The 19,450-nt window shown below is 37.1% G+C and overlaps 3 protein-coding genes across 3 annotated transcripts in view; all 3 read left to right on the forward strand.

Annotated features, from left to right (window-relative positions):
* LOC122023580 (5-formyltetrahydrofolate cyclo-ligase, mitochondrial-like) overlaps nt 1–3,918 on the forward strand; it is a 31,083-nt gene extending 27,165 nt beyond the window's left edge. Inside the window, exons 6-7 of the mRNA XM_042581755.1 lie at nt 2,986–3,056; nt 3,653–3,918. Coding sequence (XP_042437689.1) covers nt 2,986–3,056; nt 3,653–3,786 — 205 coding nt within the window. The 3' untranslated portion in view covers nt 3,787–3,918. The remainder of the gene's footprint in view (nt 1–2,985; nt 3,057–3,652) is intronic.
* Nucleotides 3,919–4,578: 660 nt separating this feature from the next.
* On the forward strand, nt 4,579–5,529 carry LOC122023581. The gene is made up of 2 exons (XM_042581757.1): nt 4,579–5,160; nt 5,251–5,529. Exons 1-2 carry the CDS (start codon nt 4,741–4,743, stop codon nt 5,365–5,367), a joined length of 537 nt encoding a protein of 178 aa, XP_042437691.1. The 5' UTR covers nt 4,579–4,740; the 3' UTR covers nt 5,368–5,529.
* Nucleotides 5,530–7,676: 2,147 nt separating this feature from the next.
* LOC122022960 (reticulon-like protein B1) lies at nt 7,677–8,535 on the forward strand. The gene is made up of 3 exons (XM_042581061.1): nt 7,677–7,755; nt 8,224–8,404; nt 8,493–8,535. Exons 1-3 carry the CDS (start codon nt 7,677–7,679, stop codon nt 8,533–8,535), a joined length of 303 nt encoding a protein of 100 aa, XP_042436995.1.
* The last annotated feature ends 10,915 nt before the right edge of the window (nt 8,536–19,450 follow it).

Below are 19,450 nucleotides of genomic sequence, written 5' to 3' on the forward strand. Positions count from 1 at the left end.
TAAAGGCCACTTGGTCAGACTCATCCTCTGAATCAGACGTCGAAGAATTCTCGGGGATAGCTCTAATAGCTAATCATCAGCTGGAAGAAGAGTCAAGCTCAGAGATGAGTATCAATGAAGGGGGAGGAACATCAGAAGAAGAAAGCTGCAGTGAAGGGGGAGCCTCACCGAGTCAGGTAAGTCAGGTACGAAATCTAACCCCGACTCAGTCTTTTCGCTTTATTAAATCTCTTTCTAAAGACTTATTCGAATTAGAAAAAGAAAATAAAGAATTGAAAATGAAATTAGCAAAAACATGTCCATTTGAGATGTATGATAGCATAAAATCAGAAAATGATAAATTAAAATAAGAAATTGAAAAATTGAAATCTGATGCATATTTAAATACAAATAAATTTCCAAACTCAAAATTAAAAATTTATGGAAAATTGAATTGGTACATTAGAAACCATCAGGGTCAACTTAAAAGAGTACCCAAGAACTATGTACCCCCGAAATTTTTGAATAACCCTGTAGGAAGGAACCTCTATTGGGTTCCGAAATCTGTGCTAAATTAATTCGTTTAAAGCTTACAGTAAGAAAATTAAACTTTGAATTTCTTTATGGAAGCTTTGTCTAAGGAAGTGGTTGTTGCTCCAATAACCAAGAAGGCCTAGTGCCTCGCCACGACCTGAAAGCCGAAATATCGAAATGAAAATGTTTAATTAACTTTCTGATAAAAGCATTAAAATTGGAATTAAATAATTCTTTGAAAAGTTTTTAAACATTTCCTTAGAAATTCATTTTTTACAAAAATATCTGTTGAAAGCTTTGCATGACTATTTTTTAATTCTAAAAATCAATTTTTTACTTAGAAATCATTTTGAAAAATCCAAACAAATCATTGTAGTTAGAATTCTTTTGTCACTTAGAAATTTTACTTAGCAATTTTACTTAAAAATTAGAAATTTTCTAACTTAAAAATCTATTCTAACATTTTTTTTATTACCCCGTTTTTGCTGTGATCAAAGGGGGAGAGAATGGTACAAGCTTAGAGAAGTACATATTTAGGGGAAGAGAATTTTTTTTAAAAAAAATTATTCTTTTTGTAGTTGCAATTTTTAAAAAATTAAAAATATTCTTTTTGTAGTTGCAATTTTATTTATTGCAAACTAATGCTTAATATGTGAGTTTAGTAATTTTCTTTTAAAATTACTTTTCTGTCTATTTTTACCCTAACTTGAACTTGGGTTGATGCACATCAAAAAGGGGGAGATTGTTGGTCCCCGTGGGTGTTTTGATGTGATCAGCCAAGTTGGTTAGGTCCTGCTTTGTTTGATCCCTGTGTCTAAGTGTGCAGGAACTTAGGAGCGCAGGAAGTCGAGCGGAAGATGCAGCTAGCGAGAAGGACGGCACGGGAAGGGAGCCAACGGGCTCGGTGCGTCCGAAGGACGAGAGAGCTGCGGAAGAGTACACCGGTGGGCGAGAAGAATGTGCGCGGCGTTCGAGGGACGTTAAGTCGGGGAGGAAGACTGCTCGAGGAGAAGGTCGGAAATTGGGTTCGGGTGAGCCCTATTTCGGTTGGCCGAAATCACCCAAAAGATCGGAGCGTCGGAAGTTAAAGCGAAGCAAAGAAGCAAGCTGGAATTCAAGCTGCCAGCTTGGAGGCGCCTCCAGCTTGAAGGCGCCTTCAGCCTTGTTGAAGGCGCCTTCAACAGGTCAAAGTGACCGTTTTGAGCTGCGGATAAAGTTTTATCCACTCACCCCTTGGAGGTGCCTTGGACCCCTATTGGAGACGCCTTGAACCCTCGAGATCAGATTTCCAGAGGCTATTTAAAGGCCCCTGGAGCTAGGAATTCAATACAACTCAAGCAATCAATTGTATAGTCTTTCCTAGCAATAGTTCTAAGCTTCAAAGTGTAAAAGACTTCTCCGCTTTCAGCAAAAGGAGATCTTCTACTGCGCTTTTGTCACTGCCCTGGATTAACAACCCTCTTGGTTGTACCAGGTTAAATTCCTGTCTTCTGCTTAATTTCTATTTCTTTATTTTTTATTATTTTTCTATTGTTTTTCTGAGTTGAAATCCGAGGAGGGTATAGTTTATTTTTGATTTCAGCAATTCACCCTCCTCTTGCTGGCCTCCGCTGCACCTACAATCTCATCCCTAAATTTCTTCCCCAATTGCCCTTTTTATCCTGTCAGTCCAACACTTGTAACTTACGTGTCTGCCTCTCATATAAACTAAATGGTCTTCATGATGCAACACTTTTAACCAAATTGATATGTCATGTAGCACTTTTGATTAGAACTGCTACATGGATTTACACCAATCTGGATGCTTGTTTGATCATTGAATTGTGTTTTTTGGACCATAGAGAGTTGTAAGATGCATTCGTCTTTCACACCTGATTAGATTTGCATCATGTAGCAGTTTAGGCCAAAAATGCTACATGGACCTAGATTGATCTGGCTTTGTGTTCCATGAACCCTAGGGATGATCAGATTTGCATCATGTAACAGTTGAAAAATGTAGCAGCTTTGGGTTGGTTTTTCTGGGCAGCCGGCTTGTGTTACAAATGTTGGACCGGCCAGGTAAAGAGGGGCAATTGGGGAAGAAATTTAGGGATGCGGTGTCCTTTTTAATATTTCCACAACATGGAGCGCCCTTTGATGATAATGAAAAAACGGGAGCCCTTTTTTATTTTTGCTCAATTAATTATATTTCTTAGGATATAACTCTCCATAGGGGTAATAGTCCATGATTCTTCGTGTGAGATTTCCCTTACCAATCACGAACTTTTTATTCTAACTGTTCTATTTAAGTTATTGTTGCGACATTCATCTTGCCACCTTAACATCACATTAAGTCAGAAGCCAAATCCTTCCGTACCTTCTTTTCTCACTAGATCAATCATGAAGTCTTATCTTAAGAAGTATATTCTCAGCATTTGATATACTATTTACTTTTATTTGTATGGCATGATCTACATTTTGTGCATGCTGCAGTTACTATGATGTTTTCCTGAAGAAATATGAAGAGCTCGCTAATCAGCGAAAATGGAAACAGCCACTTCGAGGTAACCTCATATCATGTTTGCCATCAATTCTGGTAAAAGACACCATTGCATTTCCATCTTGTTGTAAATGTGCCCAATATTATTGACAAGATGAAATAACCTGGTATAATTTATCAATGTGGATTTTTTTTCCCTTATTATTGCTTTGCACTGCGAACTGATCTACGGCAAAGGTCAAGTTGCACGGATAGGGATTGCATTGTGTAAAGTACTCACTAATTGTGTAAAGTACTCACTATCTGAGTCTGACCATGATGTAGCTAACCAAACTGACGAGCATCTCGGAACACGAATGTGATTGAAGTTCTTGTTCTTCTAGTTGAGCATAATTCACAGTTAGCCAAACTGATGGGTGCCTGAGAATTCTACAAAGTTCACCAAATTCAAACATGGTTTAGCTCCGAGATGGGTATTTAAGTCCAATTTTACTGATATTCTACCCAACTAAATTATACGCAGATCTACCCTAAAGCACAGGTTGATTGTGTCATCCCTAAGCATGGACTACTCAAAACACCTCTTCACAGTTATAATTATATTGATACCCATTAAAGTGTTCTATTGATTTTTATTATTTCTTACTTGGCTCCTTGCAGTTGCACTTGCATACTCCGTGCAAATTCTCGAGGAGAATGTGATACCAATGTCCCCGACCGACATTCCAGTCGATGCCCTTGTTACAGCAAATGGTGTGATTGCAATCAGCTCTTCTGCGAGGGAGAGGTTGTAACTAAATTACCTAAACAAATTTGTGTGTTTCTTTCTCATTAGCTTAATCTTCTGCTGTGTATCAAACATACACCAATTTAGTTTCCCGCTGTTACAATTAATTTAAGAAGCTAGTTTAGGACTGATAATAAGAGACGCATTGTTCGCTGCTTTGCAGTTCGCTTTCTATGTACATGAATTTTCCATGCGACGATGTGATAAAATGATAATTGTCAATAAAGTAGTCTTCTTGTGTATTCTTGACAGTTTTATAAATATGAAGCTACCCAATACTTAAAGAAGGCCACTGCCAAGTATGATCGGATTGGATCTCTTGATTGCACTCAGATTCAAGGCAACTTGTTTTTCAGTTGACCAGATTTGGTTCACTTTAGCTCCGAATCAGCTTGGTTGTCTATATTTAGCTTCACATACCGACTTGATGCCTGAGTTGATTGGACCAATGACTCAACCGATATGAGCCACTCGAGTTGTCCATTCAACCCAAAGACACGATTCAAAGAAAAAAAATATTGTCACCTTATTAGATTCTAGTGGCCTTCCTCTAATCAATCATGTGGCAAAAGATGATACACTCATTCTCCCTTGACATTCATCCCCTTGACATTCATCCCAAGGCATTTGAAGGAGAAGTAAAGACTAAATGACATATCTAAAAGGAGGGATTTTAGGATTGTTTCCCTGGCGATTTGATTTCTCTAATCAATCATGCACCGAGAATAGTTGATCTTCGTGGACAACTCATGTCTCGATGAAAGTCACCTTGAAAAGCAGTGGATTAACAGGATATAATTTTTTTCACAGGTGGTCCAGACCAGCACAGTCCCTTTCTCCAAGTTCTCCACTGATTAGAACTGAAAGGATAAGTCCCCAATTCAGCCTCTGGCCATCAGACATCACCAAAAACTTCCCCTAATTCTGACAGTCCTCTTCTCCTCCCCAGTATTCTTCTCAAATGGAAAAGACATGCCCAGAGGTTGACCTGCAAGACTGGGAGATTCTCCCAGACAGCAACAGCTTGTTGCAAGAACCGAGCAGCCATGGCACCAAACCGCCTGAGCTTCTCAATCAACCTGTAGCCAATACTGGCTACTTCTCAATGAAGGTGGAGAATCCTGCAGTAATTCCAGCAGAGGAGATGCACACAGATGAAGAAGCTGAATACAAAGCCATGGAGGAGGAGGAGGAGGAAAAGAAGGATCGCACAGGATCTGAACTGAAAGGTAAGGACTTTGGTTGTAACTGGAGATTGACAGGTATTGGGGCAGCAGTTGCTGCTACTGTTTGTATCTTCATATTCGGCGGCAGTGGCCGACAGCACCAGAAACAACTGCAGAAACAGAAGATCCAGTTCAAGATCTATGCAGATGACAAGGCAGGCACTGTTTATCAATTTGTTTGCGGTTGCAGATGACAATTAAGTTTTTTGATGGATCGTAAAAGGTTTGTTGTGTGATCATCGCAGAGGATGAAAGAGATGGTGCAACAGGCGAGAAGGCTGAACCAGGGACTGTCAGCTGTGAGGGGAGCTCCCATGGGCAGGGCTCGCTTTTCATTTGAAGGATATTGTGCAAATGGCTGATTTTGATCAGTGAGTTATCTTGTAAATGAGCAAGCTGGACTTGGGAAATAACTCAAATATAAATTTGTATTGTACACAAAATAGAGAAATTTGGCTCTGTTTTTTCTTTGATTCATATTAGTTTACTCACGCTATAAATCTGATTCTCAGTTTAATTCTCCATCTTTGGCTTGAGTTTGTGTTGTTAGTTTGACTTCAAACTTAAGTAATTCATCACCTTTAAAGTTTACTTCTCTACACTACTCTAAGAGTTCTAAAATATTGAAGATTCATTTGGTCTTCGAATGAATTTAAGTAGGTAAAGTTATTGATTTGGGGATGCCTCCATTTCCATCCTATTATCCCATTGTGTCGAGCAACCATGTGACCACCCTATGTGAAGATCCCTCTTCGATTTAGGAATATAAAGTCTTGATTGGCCTTTAGCGAGACATCAACATTATTTATTATTTTAAAAACAGTGGTGAGTTGCACAAAAGTGTTTCCGCAACACGATTATCATATCATATGTTTTTGCAACGCGATTATCATTTTGTTTTTTTAATTATCTTATATTGATATGTATTCCAAGATCGATGTCAATCCCACAACTAGGATGTCTCTAAGAGTTATTTGATACAAAGAATATCAACTTGCGCTCTATGATAGGAAAAATTTTTAAATTTACAATAATAATTTTTTGTGTAGAATTCCATTGCCTATGCGATGCAGCTGCAACACTGATTGTAGTTGTAAGTTTGAGATGATTTAAATTGGTCATTGTAAATTTTTTGATATTGTGACAGTTGCTAATAATAACAATATTGATATATCATTTTAACTTTTATATTTAATATTTTTAATCATCTTCTATATATTTAATTCCGTGTTTATATGGTACTAGTATGGATTAATAGTCATTTTACTGAAATATGAATGTATCTTATTTTGTAGGTATCAAAGGGGGCCTTGAACGTATAAAATAGAAGTCAACATGGCCTAGCCGTGTCTCCTAACACGGCCTAGTTGTACCCCCTGACACAATCTAGCCATGTCCCTTATTGTTCCCCACAATTTAGAGTCTATTGAGAATTTAATGAAAGTTCCACATTAAAAAAATTATGAAAAAAATTAAGGATTTAAAAGGATGTATGATATCTCTATTGACATGAAATTTTTTAGGTAGAGTCCAAGAATAAAGCTATGAGGTCTTAGGTCCAAAGCGGATAATATCATAATATTGTGGAGATTTGAATATCCTTTGGTTACAACAAATGATATCAGAGTCATGATTTAGACCTGATACCATATGGATTGTAGGGTGGCCTTAAACGAAGTTGTGGGGAAGCCTAAAGGAGGTCAAGATGACCATATGCTTACGGGGAAGGCCCGAAGCAGGTTAAGGTGACTGAATGCTTGTGGGGAGGTCCGAAGCAAGTCAAGGTGATCGGATGTTTGTGGAGAGACCCTAAGCAGGTCAAGAGTGATCGGATTTAGATGTTTGTAAGGAGGCCCGGAGTAGGTTAGGATTACCGGATGCTTGCGGGGAAGTTCTAGAGCAAGTCAGGGTGACCGAATACTCACGGAGAGACCCGAAGCAGGTCAAGAGTGATTGGATGCTCGAGGGGAAGCCTATACCATGAGAGTTGGTCATTCGTTTGAGGGGAAGATTGTTGGGAATTCAATCAAAGTTCCATATTGGAAAGATATGGAAAAGATCATGGGTTTTTAAGGATGTATGATATCTTCATTAACATGAGACCTTTTGGGTAGAGTCCAAGAGTAAAATCATGAGGACTTAGCCCAAAAGTGGACAATGATCATGTCATTATAGAGATATGTGAATATCCTTTGGTCACAACAGAGTCGAAGGCCAACCTCCAGCATCAAACATGGCTGTGCTTCCCATTGTTCCTCGCTTCACTGGCAGAACATAGCTGCTAGCAGCCTCCATTGATGAGCTCAACCGAGTTAGGGAGAAGCTCATCTTCATCCACAAGCTTTGTGTTCTCGAAGCTTAAGTCTATTCCGCATGAAGCACTCATCCTTGTTAGGAGAAGCATTACCATATTCATTGCTGGAATTTGTCATCGATGAGCACTCATCCAAGCAGGCCCGGCCCTGGAGGAGGGCCATCCTGGGCGATGGCCCTGGGCCTAGATTTTTGGGGGGCCCGAATTTTTTTTTAAAATATTATGTTTAAGTTTAATAGGTGTAGTGCAGGAAATCAGGAATTAAAATCAGATTTAGGGCTTTCCGCTTTTGCTTCTGCCGCCGCCTGCTTCTGAGCGAAGAAAAGCTCGCTGCGGCCGTGTGACGCCGCCTGCTGCATGAGAAAGCCAAGGTCTTCCGCCTCTTCGGCAGGGAGAACTGAGAAGTCCGTTCACCACGTCTTCGGCGGTGGCCAAGGTACCTTTCGATCCAACTCATTTTGGTATCCTCATCGTACTTTTTCCTTCGAAAATCTAGTTTCTTTGTCTTCTTTTGGGAGAGAATTCGTCGATGTTTGGATTTTTTTGGCAGAAATTTTGTCTGAAATCGTGTAGATCGGATCTGCACTTGATTCGTAGTTGTTTATTTGCTTCGAGGGGCAGCGCTATGCTCGTTGCTAGTATAATAATGGCTGGGTTTCCAGTTGCGGAAAGTTTTTAGGATTTATATGATATGTGGGGAACGCGTCACAGAACGACACCATGCCAATTCGAGTACTCGTGTACTTTTATTCTTCGGCTGTGAATTCTCGATCGTATTTTGCATCGTTCAAGGCAAACTAGTTTAAAATTTTCGTTCATAGTGTAAAAATTAGGTCATTTCATTGTCCTGAGTAAACAATTGTTTCTTTGCTTCATCAATTTGATTTATAGCGTTCCATTTTAGCTGCTAATTTGATTCTACGGAGGGACAAGAAGATCTCAGCTGGAATACTCGATGGTGCCACTGCTATTTGGATTCTGTTCGAGTTCGTCGGCTACCATCTACTTCCTTTAATTTCCCATGGCCTCATCATCTCTTTGCTCATGCTCTTCCTGTGGTCGAAGGCCTTGAAGTTTATTAACAAGTAGAAGAACTCTTTTGCTGCACTTGGAGCTCTCCTCTGGTCTCAGTTCACCAGCGAACTGTTTGCTTATTTCCTTTTTTATTTTCAGATCTCCGTCGCACATTCCAGAGGTGAGGATACCTGATACCTGAGGACCAAACTGTAACTCTCTAAAATATTATAAACGACTTTATCAAATATGATAATGTCTGCAATTGATATTTTTGAATTTGTTCAAAGTGTAGATTGTTATCTAAATGTAGCAATTATTTACAGAATTTTGTTGATTATACCTGATACAGTAGCATCGGCTGAAAGGAGTTTTTCAAAATTAAAATTATTAAAAACATATATGAGATCGTCAATGTCTCAAGAAAAATTAACAATTTTATGTAGTGAGAAAGACATCTCGGAAAATCTTGAAACTGATAATATTATAGAAGATTTTGCAAATAGAAATACTAGAAGAAGTCATTGTAGATAAATTATATATTATTAAAAATTTATTTAGGATCTCATTTTATTATTTCGCCCAGGGCCTCTTGAGTAGAAGGACCGGGGCTGCATCCAAGTTAGGAGAGGTGCTTCCACTTTCGTCCACAAGTTTTGTTGTATTGAAGCTTGGTTCATTCCACAACCATTCATCCATTGGAGGGAGAGATCTCCACTATATTTTAAAGACTTACATTGGTTTAGTTTGCATGCTTGTTATGTGTTTGTTTAATCGCCCCTTACATTTTGTTTACTTTTGTTAATTCATTTCAATTCATTTAATTACTTGCATGGTTGTTTCATTGAATGCTTTAAGTTCTTGTCATTAATTTAGATTGTAATTAGGTTAGGTTAGATTATGTAGGCCTTACTTTATGTTTCCTTTAATTCTTCCACAATTGTAGTTTAACTAGTTTAGAGTTTTAATTACGTGTAGTGCCAAAATAATTTGGTCTTAAGATTTATCAATCCCGTTACATTCCTTATGAGAGACGCTTCGGATTATTCCCTATGCTATATTAGTGTGGAGGAGTTCGACAATTTATTTGATATTGTAATGCAACACAAAATAAATTTATATCAAAATGGCATTGTTGCTAAGGAGTGTTAGCGGTGTTTGATAATAAGATTGTTTTTGCTTGTTTTTTATTTTCTATTTTATTTTTCTGATTGATGAAATTTTAATATCTCCAATTGTCCTAAAAATGTTCAGGTTGATGAATTTGGTGCAAGGATAAATATTCATTGCTTTGTTGTGACTAATTACCTATTTTGGCCAAATTCCAATGTTTAAACCACTTTTAATTCTTCAAAAAAAAATTATTCCATAGTTATTGGAGGTCATAAAAATTTAAAAATTATTTAAGGCCTTAATTCTTGTATTTTCTTGTATCTATGTGTTGTGTCTTGTATATTTTATGTATCTTTTGATCTTGTTTGTTTTAGTATTCAGAGTAAGACCAGGGAACTTATTCTATGAACAACATTAAATTCCTATTCTCAACAATTTGGAGGCTTTAAAATTGCTTATGATTTTGGTGTTGAGTAACAAAATAGGAAGAGTCAATTGTATGAGATAAGTTTTTTCTGAGACAGTATACAATGAACCAATCTTAATAGCTCAATTAGACCATACAACCAGTGTAAGTAATGAGCACCTATACTATTTGTGCCAATCCACTTCATCCAACTAATGAATGCCCCATCCTACAGCAAGCTGATATGTTTCTCATAGAACCTCATTACTACCAAAGCCAACATCAAAACATGTGTGGTCTAATTGCCAATACTTGTATTCTTGATTGGAGTGATCATCCAACTGAGTACTATCAACCTTATAAATTCTTGAGCAACATCAATACTTCTGAACCCACTTGTCAAATACCTATAATTTGGGTTGGATAGATCATTTAAATTTCAGGTATGGAAATACACAACAACAAAATGTGTATGATCCAGTTCCTAATACATATATTCCTAGTTGGAAAGATTATCCAAATTTTGAGTAAGAGGATACACAATAACAGATTAATCAATCTTTTTCAGCATATTAGATTCTACTGGGATTTCAGAATGACCTGATGCTTAACGGACCAGAGTTGTTCTAGCAAGTCAAGCAAATTTCATGGAGGGCATTCCAAGATTTCAGTGAGCAAACTCCTACTCTTAGTCAAGTAAAGATCTCAATACAAGAACTAAAAGAGCTTGTTCATCAAGTAACATCAAACACAACAAATGATATTTCAAATGCAGGAACAAGCAACATATATTCTTCGGTCCTAGCAATGAGCTGATGCATCAAAAAAAGAATTTGTAGATTCATATGGATCAACTTGCATCATCCATCAGCCAACTACAAGCATGAGACTCCAGTCAATTTCTCTCATAGACCATTCTACTAGTATCGACGTGCTTGAGAAGATGGATTATATAGTTTGTGATAATCTTGTATCTAATTCTGCTACTCTACATGACTTCTAGTTCTTTGTGTTACAATTATAAAGTTGTAGATGATGCCTATTCAGATGATATTAATGTTGATGTTGCATGTAAAATTTTTGATGAAGTTGTTATTGTTACAAAAGTTGATGATATGAATGTTGCATGCATAATTTTTGATGTTGTTGTTGTACTAGATATGGATGATAATGTTTGTGTGTTGCCAACTGAACTTGCTTGCAGTTTTTCTATAGATGATTTTGTAGAGGAGATAGTACCCTAGGAATTATTTTCTTCGGTTAGGCAACCACATGATCTAGAATTCGAGCTCTTCCCTGTCCATTTGAAGTGTGCATATTCAGAGAAGGATGAACAATCTCTAGTTATCATTGCTTAGAATATCGAACCTGACCAGAAGTCAAGTGGGATAGTGGTAGCAAGCAAATATGATGAATTAATCCCCACACGAGTGAAGAATAGCTAGAAGCCCCCAAACTGGACACTCTCATTTAAGTTGAAGTCTCAAACATTCTTGTTGAAGAAGAATCTAACATCAAATACAATAATCAATCTTCCAAAGTGGATACTCCAACTAAACCCCCTCCAATCATTCGAAAGAACCTTCAATGGAAAAATGGTGAAGAGAACCGTTTGAATTTCAACTAAAAGCATTCCACGCTCAGACTACACTTGAATCATCTCTAACCTCCTGGAAGAACTTTCAAATAGTATAAGGTGGAAAGAGTGATCTTTACTTCTACTTCAATTATTCCACTTTCAGAGTAGATGCTATAGTTGTGTTGGCGCTACTCGGAATTCCGTTTTATTTCCCCTGTACAAAAATTTGTACAAGTACAGAATTTTTTCTAGCAACCCATGTGTTCTTCAAAAGTTAAACTTGGATTGTAAACGAAACTTAATATTATTAATCCAAGTCCAACTCATGTGTTCTTCATAAGTAAAATCATATTACAGAAGTTGATTAAATATCTATTTCAAGGATTGACCTCCAGGTCGTTGGCGAGACACTCGGCCTTCTTGGTTATGAGATCATCCACCACTTCCTAGACAAATCCTTTCAAAGAAATTGAATATTTAAACTCCTTACAGTAAACCCTAGGTTTAACTACAGAGAACTCAATTGAAGCACAAAATCGATAGCCTCTTGTGTTAGTATTCCAGGATCCATACAAAGAAAAACTAAACTAGTTTCGTTGCGGAATAAAGAACTAGTTGTACCTTTCTTCGTAGATAAAGACCTCTTGATCTTCTGCTGTATTCCTCTCCTCCTCTTGGTTGTCGTGTGGGCGACGATCTATCAGGACAAAGCACTCGAACCTTTTCTTCTTCTCCTCCAAGCACCGCCGGCCACAAAGATTGAAGCAAGGTGCCATCGGCCTCAAGAGAAAGAAAACAATAGAAGAGAGTTGGCCACACAAGAGAATAAAAGAGAGAGAGCTTAGGTTATGTTTTTAGGCACCACCCTCCTCCTCTTTTATATTCTTTGCTAGCGGCTAAAAAAGAAAAGTTTTAACAAAATTTTCCTTTTATTTGCTATTGTGGATGGTTACAAAAAAGAAAAGATTAAAAACTCTTTTTTAAACCATTGTAAATAGCTATAAAAGGAAAGATTATAACAAAACTTTATTTTAAACAAAATCTTCCTTTTATTCCTGTAATGGTTGGTTATAAAAAATGAAAGATTTTAACAAAATTAAATCTCTCTTTTAAACCATTGTAGATAACTACAAAAAAGGAAAGATTTTAACAAAATTAAAATCTCTCTTTTAATCCTTTGTAGAAAGCTATAAAATGAAAGATTTTAACAAAATTTTGTTTTAAATAAAAACATCCTTTTCTCTTCTATTATGGCTGGCCCCATGCTTGGGCACAAAGCATGGCTTGGCCGACCCACATCTTGGGCACCAAGCAAGGCTTGGCCGACCCCTTGCTTGGGCACCAAGCAAGGATGTGGCCGACCCCTCACTTGGGTAGGAAGGAAAATCAAAACGGGTGAATGCGAGGCTTTATAAAAGCTACAGCAGGGACCGAGAGGAGGAATTGGTTTTGCCCTCCTGATGAACTTGAGCTTCCTGTGTTTGACCCGAACACTCAAGTTCATCAATAATAACTCATACCACTAAAGAGTTATTATTGAATTACCGCACCAATTCCATATTACATTATGGACTCCTTCTTATCATGAGTGCATTAATCTCCCTGTGTTTGAGATATCGAATGTCCATTAATTAAATGAGTTACTGACAACTCACTTAATTAATATCTATCTCCAAGAGTAGTACCACTCATCTTTATTGTCATGTTGGAACTAAGTCCACTTGCAGGGTTTACATGACAATTCTTATGAGCTCCTCAAGGGGACATCATCATCCTAATAAATAGGACACAGTTTCCTTCTATAATCAACAACACACCATATAAATAATATTATTTCCTAATTTATCGGGCCTATTGATTTAACGAATAAATCTCACCCATTGATAAATTAAAGAAATAAATACTAAGTATATGTGATTGTTATTATATTGGGATTAAGAGTACGCACATCCATAATAACAGAGGTTGTGTTCTTTTATGCAGTCAGTATAAAAAGAACAACCTCAAATGGTCTTGCTCAATACACACATAGTGTACTAGTGTAATTTTATAGTCAAGATAAACTAATACCAAATTACACTACAACCATTCCAATGGTTTGTCCCAATCCATCTTGGTTGTGAGCTACTATTTATAATTTATAAGGAATTGATTGTTAGTATTAGCCCTAGTACCAATTATGAGATGATTGTAAAGGGCTCATTTTGTATCATATATCATTATTAATAAAAGACAAAATTGGTTATTATATTTATTTCAGTTTAGTGCCAATTGAATAAGTATAATAATGTCCTTGGGTAGTAGGTTCTTATCTATAGTATATCAATTAGTTGAATTGATAGTGAGATATTATAGAAAACACTACTCTTAACTATTCCTAGTCGAGCATTAATATACAAGGACAATATTAATGCATTGAGACTAGCATGTAGGTCGACGGATGACTTGATCTCACAAGTCATGGATATGAGATATCAGGTTGACACAGGGGTATATATTAGAGAATATATACTGAATGACCCGCCATGAGAATGTTTCATGGATCGTTATATGAGTGTCATAAATATTCTCATGTGACTATTGGTATGAATAGTCCTTAGAACTGAAGTCACTACGGTTCCCTACATAAGGAGTTGTGTACTTTGGTATCGACAAACGTCACCTGTAAAAAGGTGGACAATAAAGTCGATCACTGGATATGCAATGAATTATGCGGAGGGATGTGAGTGATGTGATGGGATCTATCCCTTCCATATGATAGAAGCGATATCTGTGGGCCCCTTGGTTAGTAGGATACAAAGAAAGCATGACCATGCTCAAATGAGTCAATATGAGATATTGAGCTTATTTGATTGAGTGTGTCTACTTAGAGATCAAGAAACACAAAGGTTGATAAAAGGATGATACGGTCTATGCCTCATTGATCAATCTAGATATCAAGAATAGAGGGACCAAGTCATACAAGATAATAACCACGGACAGGTTAGGTCGGATCTTGACCTTTTCGTCACTTGAGTAGCAATGATGCCTTACTAGATGTCATCCATTGCTTATGTATCTAAATGTTGATTTAGGAACATTGCCAACGTTACGAGAACCTATTGGGTCACACACAAAGAACAAGTAGATTTGGAGATGGGTTCATATGATGAATCATTGGATTAAGTCTTATTCGAATTGGACTTATTGAGTTAGACTCAATTGGATCTAATTGTTGAATTAAGTCCAATTCAAACTAGACTCAAGGAGTTAATTCAAATTAATGAAATGTGATTCATTGAATTTGAATTGTATGAGATTAATTGAGTAAGACTCGATTGAATTAGACTTGAGTTAGACTCAAGTGAATTAGACTTGAGTTAGACTCAAGCAAGGAGACTTGAGTTAGACTCAAGTGAGGATTAATGAGGCATTCATTGAATTTCAAAATTCAATGATACATTTGATTCAATTTTCAAAATTGAAATGAGGAGTTATTTGAAATGAGGAGTTACAAGTGTGTGGTCCTTAATGAAGTGCAAATGCTCATTAAGGCTATTAATGCTAATTAAGTATTTTCATTGGATGTAAATACTTAAGTGTTTTTCTCTTCATTTTGGCAAAATTTCTCTTCATTCTCATTGCTCCTCTCCTCTTGGCCGAAATCCACTCTATAGGTTGCTAGCACAACCTTTCTCCATCTTGTGAGTTTGTGAGACAAACGAACGCTTGTTCGTGTGGATACCGTAGAGGCGCGAACGCGAGATCGTGCTGTGATCTAAGCTATTGGGAGTCCGTGAGCACGCTACAAAGGTATAGTCTCTCATGCTATGTTCCTATGTAAACTTAGTATATATTTTCTTCTCCCTTCGCATGGATCTTCTGGAGGAAATAGGTTTTTTCGCTACGCGTTTGCGTGTTTAACAACCTATTTCCTTACACTGATAACATGATCTTCTGTGTGACACCACACACCATGTTATCTACAATATAAATTAAATGGATAACTGCATTTAACTAAATGCAGACATTTGACCAATGTGATTCTTATTTCAAAATAAATGTTTATACAAAAAGCTAGGCTTTTAGTATACATTCTAACAATCTCTCACTTATACTAAAAGACTATGCTATCATATACGCTGTCATACATCTGATCCCCATTCCCTCAACATGCCCATCAAAAGCTCTCACCGGAAGGGCCTTAGCGAACGGATCTGCTAGGTTATCTTCTGATGCAATCTTTGCGACAACAACTTCTCCTCTCTTTACGATATCTCGTATCAGGTGGTACTTGCGCTCAATGTGTTTACTTGCCTTATGGGCTCGTGGTTCATTCGAGTTTTCTATTGCACCACTATTATCACAATAAATTGTGATAATTTTGGGCAAACCAAGAATCACATCTAAGTCCATCAAGAAGTTTCTAAGTCATACAACTTCTTTGGCTACCTCAGAGGCTGCCACATACTCAGCTTCCATGGTGGAGTCTGAAACGCATTTCTACTTAACACTCCTCCATGCTATGGCTCCACCTCCCAAAGTAAACACATACCCTGAGGTCGACTTACTATTGTCCCTATCTAATTAGAAATCCGAATCCGTGTAACCCACAGGGAGCAAATCATCTGCCTGGTAAACAACATATAATCTCTAGTCCTTCTCAGGTACTTCAATATATGCTTTACGACAGTCCAATGTTCCTGTCCTAGATTACTTTGATATCTGTTAACCATACCCACGGTAAAACAGATATCCGGTCTCGTACATAGCATTGCCTACATTAGGCTTCCTACTGCCGAAGCATAAGGAACTGCCTTCATGTCCTCTATCTCCTTTGATGTTTTAGGACACATCTCTTTAGATAAAAGTACTCCATGCCGAAAAGGTAGAAAACCTTTCTTGGAGTTATGCATGCTAAAACGAGCTAGGATAGTGTCGATGTATGAAGCTTGGGATAAGCACAACATTCTTTTCTTGCGATTCCTTATTACTTTGATCCCAATAATATGTCCACATTCTCCTAAATCCTTCATATCAAACTTCTTGGACAACCATACCCTTACGTCTGACAACACTTTGACATTGTTGCCAATGAGCAAAATGTTATCTACGTATAGTACAAGAAATATCACCACGTTTCTGTCACTCTTCTTGTATACACAAGACTCATCCGACACTGAATAAATCCATAAGACTGGATCACTTCATTAAACCGAATATTCCAAGATCTCAAAGCTTGCTTCAGTCCATAGATAGACCAATTGAGCTTACATATAAGATACTCTTTGCCCTTCGCAATGAATCCCTCTGGTTACTTCATATGGATATTTTCTTCAAGACTTCTATTAAGGAAAGCTGTCTTGGCATCCATTTGCCAAATCTCATAATCCATATGAGCGGCAATAGATAAAAGAATCCCGATAGACTTAAGCATGGTTACCGACGAAAAGGTTTTCTCATAATCGATTTCCTCTTTCTGAGTATACTCTTTTGCAACAAGCCTTGCTTTGAAGGTTTCCACCTTCCCGTCTGTCCCTCTTTTTCTTTTATAGACTCATTTACATCCAATGACTTTTACACCATTTGGTGGTTCTACAAGCTCCCAGACCTGATTAGAGTACATAGATTATATTTCAGAGTTCATTGCACTTTGCCAAGATGTTGCATCTTTATCTTGGAGTGCTTCATCATATGTCCAAGGATCAAGTTCATGTTCACCAAGGATCAAGTCCAAAGATTCTCCCAAAAACATGAATCTATCAGGTTGCCGAACAACCCTCCCACTACGACGTGACACTGCTTGTAATTGTGCATCATTTGTGACACGTGTTGCAGTTTCTTCTGGTATCTCATCTTATACTGTTGGTACTAAAGTGGATGTGTTATTTATTCAAGAACAATTTTACTCATGGGCTTGTGGTTCATTACATAGTCCTCTTCTAAAAATTGGGTATTGATGCTAACAATGATCTTCTGATCTTTAAGACTATAAAATAAACCATCTTTCGTTCCTTTAGGATAACCCGCAAACAAGCGAACTTCTATACATGATTCAAACTTATCAGTGTCTTCCTTCAGCACATGTGCTAGACTACCCCAAATCTGAATATGATTCAAACTAGGCTTAGGCCCATTCTATAATTCTGTGGGAGTAGAGGGTACTGACTTAGAAGGTACCAAGTTCAGAATGTACACTGCCATTTCCAGAGCATATCCCCAAAATGAATTTGGTAATTCTGAATAACTCATCATTGATCTAACCATTTTCATAAGAGTCTTATTCCTTCGTTCTACCACACCATTCTGTTGGGGTGTACCAGATGAAGATAGTTGGGATTGAATCCCGACCTCTGATAAGTAACTCCTAAACTCTCCTAAGAGGTACTCGCCACCACGATCAGACCGTAGTGTCTTGATACCTTTACGATGATGTTTTTCCACATCAGTCTTATATTCTTTAAACTTATCAAAACACTCAGACTTGCGGTGCATCAAGTAAATGTACCCGTATCTCGAATAGTCATCTATAAAAGAGATAAAATATTCGAAACCACCTCTTGCCTGGATAGTCATAGGCCCACACAAATCAGAATGAACCAATTTCACACTTCTTTGGCTCTATACCCCTTTGCCTTAAAAGGTCTCTTGGTCATTTTTCCTTCCAAGCAAGACTCGCAGGTTGGAAAGTTTTCCACCACCAATGAACCCAAAAGTCCATCGGCTATTAACCTTTGAATCCTACTTAAGTTAATATGACCTAGCCTTAGATGCCAAAGATATGTTTGGTTCATTTCCGAAGGCTGCTTTCTCTTATTTGAATTAGAAGATGTGTTATTAATTTCCATTTGTTACATCGTGGGAGTTATTGGATTTAGAGTATACAAATTGTCAGCCAATGTACCAGAACAGATAGCTACCCTATTTTTCTTGACAACTACTTTGTCATCAAAAGAAACAGAATATCCATTCATAAATAGTTTGGAAACTGAAATAAAGTTCTTTCTAAAACTTGGTATATAAAGATAATTTCTCAAAATCAATATTTTATTCCTATCAAAGGATAAATAAGCATCTCCCACTGCAACAGTCACCACTTTTGTAACATTTCCCATGTAGATGGTGATTTCCCCTTCATATAGTTGTCGAGTTTCCTGGAACCCATGCAATGAATTGCAGACATGATCAGTGGCTCCTGTATCTACACACCAGGTACTGGTAGATAACACCGCTAAACATGTTTTAACAACTAATGAATAAGATACACCTTTATTATTCTCCCTTTTGCGAGGATAGTCCAAGTTTTGTTTCCAATCAATGTAATTGTGATTAGTAAGTTTGTTCTCTTTCAATATATCAGCAAGAGGATTGAAAGTCATTTGAAATCCTAAGAACCATAAAATATTTGGTCAAAACTTTAGAATTTAAAATAATATTGATTCCTCAAATAATATCATTTAAATTCACCAACACCTCAAAATACCGTGAATTTTGTATGCAACGATAGTGTGGATGTATACAAATTTAAATATTTGTAAGAGAGGGTTTTACCCATTAATTTTACTATTTTGTCAACCTAATTTTATGACAAATAAAATTAATAGTTGGTTTTTCTTCGGTCACACAAATAATAGTAATGACTCCGATGAGGAGGATACTATTAAGTGTGCCTAAGTGTATACCATTACTTGATACTTAGTCCATTAAATAGGATTGTGCCCCTTCAGATGGAGAAGATCACACAAACCTAAATAATTTCCTATAATCATCAATAAAGGAAGTTTGATCTAGTGATCTGCAATTAAACTCATTCGATGTGGAGGAAGACACTCAAAATCAATGCGTAAGTTTGAATGCATCACTTACAAACCAGTAATGGAGACCGTGGAATTTAAATAATTCCTTTCCCACTTAGTTATTTAAAGTGAGGAATTTTAACATGCACACACACACACATCACATATAAACAACATAAAAGGCAATAAATATGAAAAATAATTTTCCAACTATTATGTCCTCATCCATAGTTGTCCTCCGTGT

The sequence above is a fragment of the Zingiber officinale genome, chromosome 9B (assembly GCF_018446385.1).
Source record: "Zingiber officinale cultivar Zhangliang chromosome 9B, Zo_v1.1, whole genome shotgun sequence".
NCBI classification, from domain to species: Eukaryota; Viridiplantae; Streptophyta; class Magnoliopsida; order Zingiberales; family Zingiberaceae; genus Zingiber; species Zingiber officinale.

Excerpts from the sequence above, each read along its gene's own strand:
- LOC122023581 (XM_042581757.1), top strand. The coding sequence starts at position 4,741 with ATGGAAAAGACATGCCCAGAGGTTGACCTGCAAGACTGGGAGATTCTC. Across the intron at positions 5,161-5,250 it reads AGATCTATGCAGATGACAAG|AGGATGAAAGAGATGGTGCA; the intron begins GCAGGCACTGTT and ends TGATCATCGCAG.
- LOC122022960 (XM_042581061.1), top strand. The coding sequence starts at position 7,677 with ATGAGAAAGCCAAGGTCTTCCGCCTCTTCGGCAGGGAGAACTGAGAAG. Across the intron at positions 7,756-8,223 it reads CGTCTTCGGCGGTGGCCAAG|CTGCTAATTTGATTCTACGG; the intron begins GTACCTTTCGAT and ends GTTCCATTTTAG. Across the intron at positions 8,405-8,492 it reads GCCTTGAAGTTTATTAACAA|ATCTCCGTCGCACATTCCAG; the intron begins GTAGAAGAACTC and ends TTTTATTTTCAG.